Source organism: Dipodomys ordii, unplaced genomic scaffold, assembly GCF_000151885.1.
Source record: "Dipodomys ordii isolate 6190 unplaced genomic scaffold, Dord_2.0 Scaffold12, whole genome shotgun sequence".
In the NCBI taxonomy this organism is placed as follows: Eukaryota; Metazoa; Chordata; class Mammalia; order Rodentia; family Heteromyidae; genus Dipodomys; species Dipodomys ordii.
The window spans coordinates 607,857-612,954 of NW_012267228.1; the positions used below are offsets into that span (position 1 = coordinate 607,857).

Here is a 5,098-nt window from a genome sequence, read left to right on the forward strand (position 1 = left end):
CCCCCCCCCCGTGACACGTTGCTCCTGTGGTCCTGCCACCCCCGGCATGGCCGTGTGTGACTACTATCGCTTCCCGCCCGCTTCCTCGGCACGCGGGCCCAAGTCCAGCCTGGCTCTTGGAGACACTAGGCGCCACGCTCCTGCACACGCCTGCTGCTCGTTCTCGCACACCTCAGCCCAGGGCCCTGCAGGCAGGGGAAGCCCAGCTCTGGAAGTGCTAACTAGCACCCGGCTGGGCCCTGAGGGCCACCCGTCCCGGACGGGCACCGTAGGCCTGCAGCCGGCCAGCACTACACGTCCGCTGGGGGCCCCGCAGCCGCCGCCTGCCCCTGGCCGCCCCCCCCCGTTGCCGGCGCCCTGGCCCCTCCCCAGGCCGGCAGACGTGCCATGGCTTCTCAATGCAAGATGGGGCAAGGCGGAGGCCGAGCCCTGACCGCGGCGCTGTCCCCGCAGACGTGAACGAGTGCGAGAGCCAGCGCTGCAGCCAGGAGTGCGCCAACATCTACGGCTCCTACCAGTGCTACTGCCGCCAGGGCTACCAGCTGGCGGAGGACGGGCACGCCTGCACCGGTGAGCGCCGACCCCGCCCGGCCCCGAGAGGGGCACCCCTCGGCGGGGACACAGATCCCACAGTTCCATCCCCGGCCTGCTGGTTCCTGCCCTGGGGCCTCGGGAAGACCGGCTCCGGCTCTGCCTCCAGCTGCTCCATCACCGGAGGCCCGGGCCTCACCTGTTAGTGGGTGCAGGTCAAAGTCTGGCGGTGGAGGCCCGGGCCTGTGCCGGTGCCCGTGCAGCCCCTGTGGGGAGCAGTGGCCACAGGTGGCGGTGGACCGAGCGCTCAAGTGTGAGGCCTGCGTGGCCTCGGGCTCCGTGTCTGGGGCCCTCCTGTCCCTCTTTGTCAAGCGGACGCTGGGCTCTGGCTGGGACGGGGCCGCACTGGCCATGGCTGGCCGGGCCACGGTGCTGAGGCTCGCGGCGCCGGCCCTGTCTTCTAGACATCGACGAGTGTGCGCAGGGCGCCGGCATCCTGTGCACCTTCCGCTGTGTCAACGTGCCCGGGAGCTACCAGTGCGCATGCCCGGAGCAGGGCTACACCATGCTGGCCAACGGCCACTCCTGCAAGGGTGAGTGCGGCCGCGCCTGGCGCTGGGGGCACGGGGCCACAGAGACCGAGTCCGAGCCTGGGAGGGAAGCCGCAGTCTGCTGCTTTGCGTGGACTGTTCGGGGAGTGGCCTGGGCTCTGGACGTGGTCCTGTGAGCTGGTAGGGACACCGTGGGGGGACAGCGGGGACGGGGGCTGGGCTGCGAGGCATGAGGAGCCCCCGCGCGGGGGTGCTGGTCACCGCCCAGGCTGCAGGAAGGCGCGTGTGCGGAGGGAGGTGGCACCTGGCTGGATGAGGGGCCGCAGGCGCGGGCTGCTCCAGGCACAGGGCTGGGGCTGCTGGGGCAGCGCAGGGCGATGTGGGGGGAGGGGCCGGCCTGGCCAAGCGGCCTGGGTTCCAGGGCCATTTGCATTTTTAAACAAAGGCTGGAGACGGGTGTGTGGGGCACAGGGTGGCCCGTGAGCCATGTTCCCACAGGGGGCACAGGCAGCCTGGGCCCCAGGCCCCCGGCCTGGCGGGGTGCAGCGGGGATCCCTCCCAGCCTCTGTCCCCTCCCTCAGACCTGGACGAGTGTGCCCTGGGCACCCACAACTGCTCTGCGGACCAGACCTGCCACAACCTCCAGGGCAGCTTCCGCTGCCTGCGCTTCGAGTGTCCCCCCAACTACGCCCGAGTCTCCGAGACGTGAGTGACCTGGTCCCCCAGACAGAGCCTTGCCCTGGCCAGAAGCACGCGGCGGGCGGGGCGGGGTGGGCAGCCGGCAGGCAGGGTGCCCCTCCCTTGCCAGGCCCAGGGCCCCCCAGCCAAGGCCCCGCCACACCAAAGCCGACGCCCGAGCCTGGCGGACGGTCCAGCACGAGGAGAGGACTCAGGCCTCTCTCCACCCCTGTCGCGCTCACACAGGTGACACCCATCCGTCACCGCCAATGCCTTCCTCCAACCCGCTGCACGGCACCGGCTCTGGCGGCCCGGGCAGCCGTATTGCGTGGAGCGTGGCGTGTGGCGCGTGGCGCGTGGCATGTGGTGCGGCTCAGGGGCTCCCGAGGCCGCAGCCAAGTGGTCCCATCCCCCAGCCGTCTCCGTGGGCGCTGGGGTCCCCACACCTTGCACAAGGCTCTCAGCACCACCCCCTCCACCCCCGGGCTGTGCCGGGGTCCCGCCCGAGGGCCGTCATCGGGAGAGCTTGTGACTAAGTACACGGGGTGACCGACCACCACCGCGGCCGCCCTGCAGCAGCCACATGGCCCGCGCTTGACAGAGGGGGGGAGGCAGCGAGGCATGGCTGCCAACAAAGGTATGCCAGGAGGGAGGGGGGAGAGGGAGGAAGGGAGGAAGAACAGATCAAGGAAGGGAAGGAGGAAGGAAGGGAGAGAGGGAAAGAAAGAGAGGAAGGAAGGGTGGGAGAAAGGGAGGAGGGAAAGGAAGGAAGGAAGGAAGGGAAAGGAAGAAAGGGAGAGAGGAGGGAAAGGAAGGAAGAAAGGGAAAGGGAGAAAGGAAAGGAAGGAAGGAAGGGAAAGGAAGAAAGGAGAAAGAGAAAGGAAGGAAAGAAAGAAGGGAAGGAAGAAAGGAGGAAGGAAGGGAAAGAAGGAAGGAAGGGAAGGAGGGAGGGAAGGAAGGAAGGGAAGGAGGAAGGAAGGGAAAGAAGTAAGAAAGGGAAAGAGGAAAGAGAAGGTAGGAAGGAAAGAAAGAAGGGAAGGAAGGAAGGAGGAAGGAGGGGAAAGAAGGAAGGAAGGGAAGAAGGGAGGGAAGGAAGGAAGGGGGGAAAGAAGGAAGGAAGGAAAGGAAGGAGGGAAGGGAAGAAAGGAAGGGAAGGAGGGAAGAGAAGGAAGGAAGGGCAGAAGGGAAGGGACAGAAGGAAGGAAGGAAGGAAGGCAAAGAAGGAAGAGAAGGAGGGAGGGAAGGAAGGAAAGGAAGAAAGGAAGGGAAGAAGAGAAGGGACAGAAAGAAGGAAGGAAAGAAGGAAGGGAAAGGGAAGGAGAGAGGAAGGAGGAAGGGAGGGAAGGAAGGAAGGGAAAGAGGGAGGAACGGAAGGAAGGAAAGGAGGGAAGGACTGAAGGCAGGAAAGGAAGGAAGGAAGGGAAGAAGGGAAGGAAGGGAAGGAGGGAAAGGATGGAACGAAGGGAAGGAAGGGAAGGAAGGAAGGAAGGAGGGAGGCTGGATGTGTAAAAGCTGCTAACAAGCCTGGCCACCGCCTCCAGGTGGCGGTTCACCACTCACAGAGGGGGAGGCTGAGGCAGCGTGCGTCACTGGCCGCTAGGCGCAGAGCTGGCCCTTGAGGCCGGCCGGGGTCGGCGGTGGCCGACGGGAGGCTGGGGGGGGGCGGCCGCCGACCGCCCTCCGTCCCCGCAGGAAATGCGAGCGCACCGCGTGCCAGGACATCGCCGAGTGCCAGAGCTCCCCGGCACGCATCACCTACTACCAGCTGAGCTTCCAGACCGGCCTGCCGGTGCCCGCGCACATCTTCCGCATCGGCCCCGCGCCGGCCTTCGTGGGCGACACCATCTCCCTGACCATCACCAAGGGCAACGAGGGGGCCTACTTCGGCACGCGCCGTCTCAACGCCTACACGGGCGTGGTCTCCCTGCAGCGGCCGGTGCTGGAGCCCCGGGACTTCGCCCTGGACGTGGAGATGAGGCTGTGGCGACAGGGCTCCATCACCACCTTCCTGGCCAAGATGCACATTTTCTTCACCACGTTGGCCCCGTGAGGCGCAGAGCCGGCCGGGCCCGCCTGGCCCGCCCGTGTGCTCCACCGGGGGGCGCCAGGCGCCCTTGGGGTGTGCTGTGGTTCTAGCTAACTTTGTAACTTAAATTAATTTTGCTACCTTGATCGCCCTTGGGTCTCCTCTGCCCCCCAGGGAGGGGGGTCACCCCAGAGGTCACCAGGAGGCTGGATGATGCTCCGGGGACCAGACGCAGCGGCCACGGCAGGAGTCTGGACGCCACCGGTGACCCGTCCCTGCAGCTGACGGTCCATCCCGAGCCTCTGGGATTAGTGCTTGCCTTACATCATTCTGAGGTTTTCCCTTGTTTAATGATAAGGGTAATACACATTCACTGTTGTTGTTGTTGTTTTAAAGTAAGAAATTAAACGATCTGTGTCTCCTTTTGTGAGGCATTGGCGTTGGAGTCTGATGATGGATCTGAGGGCCACGGGTGCCCAGCCTCGGTGATCTGTCAGCTTGCCGGGCTCGGGCTCTCCTTCCCTGAAGTCTCACTGTGGTGCCAAGGCCAGGGCCCTGCATCTCCTTCCCTGTGTCCTCTCCTGCCTCCTTCCCCATCTTGGACTCCATCTTGCCGCTTGCCACTTAGATGTCATCCACAGCTCCAGGCCTGGTCCCTATGGCTCTGAGGCCAAAGACAGCAGGTCAGGGTAGACTTGGCAGGACCAGAAAGATGTGAGCTCTTTCAAAGTTCAGTGCAGCCTTCCTCCCTCCCTTATTCTTCCTCTCCTCCTTCTCCTTTTTTCTTTTTCTTCTGTTTGTGTTTTTTCTACTTCATTGGAGATAAATGTCTCTTAGACTTGCCTGCCCAGGCTGGCTTGGAACCTGGACCCTCAGATCTCAGCCTCCTGAGTAGCTAAGGTTCCAATGTTGGTTTCTGACTCTCTTAGGCTGGAGCAAAGAGGAGGCTATGGAAATCTGGAAAAAAGAGGGTATGTGCTCACAGCTTCCATCCCATGTCTGCTTTGGATCTCTGGGCTAGGACTGACATTAGAAAATAGGTGATTGGGCATGCATAAATATTTTTAAATAATTTAAAAGAATCTTTTGGCACCAGTGCTGGGATTTGAATTCAGGGCCTAGGTGGTGTTCCTGAGCTTTTTGGATCAAGGCTAACTTTCTACCACTTAAGCCACAGCTCTACTCTGGCTGTTGGTTAATTAATTAATCACAGACTTTCCTGCCCCATCTGACTTTATTTTTATTATGCACATACACATATTTTTTTTCTATTCCTGAAGCTTGAACTCAGGCACTGTCCCTGAGCTTCTTT

At 62.7% G+C, this 5,098-nt stretch overlaps 1 protein-coding gene across 1 annotated transcript in view; it reads left to right on the plus strand.

Annotated features, from left to right (window-relative positions):
- Fbln2 (fibulin 2) overlaps positions 1-4,187 on the plus strand; it is a 47,639-nt gene extending 43,452 nt beyond the window's left edge. Inside the window, exons 13-16 of the mRNA XM_013010324.1 lie at positions 373-570; positions 996-1,124; positions 1,664-1,787; positions 3,453-4,187. Coding sequence (XP_012865778.1) covers positions 373-570; positions 996-1,124; positions 1,664-1,787; positions 3,453-3,810 — 809 coding nt within the window. The 3' untranslated portion in view covers positions 3,811-4,187. The remainder of the gene's footprint in view (positions 1-372; positions 571-995; positions 1,125-1,663; positions 1,788-3,452) is intronic.
- Positions 4,188-5,098: the final 911 nt, after the last annotated feature.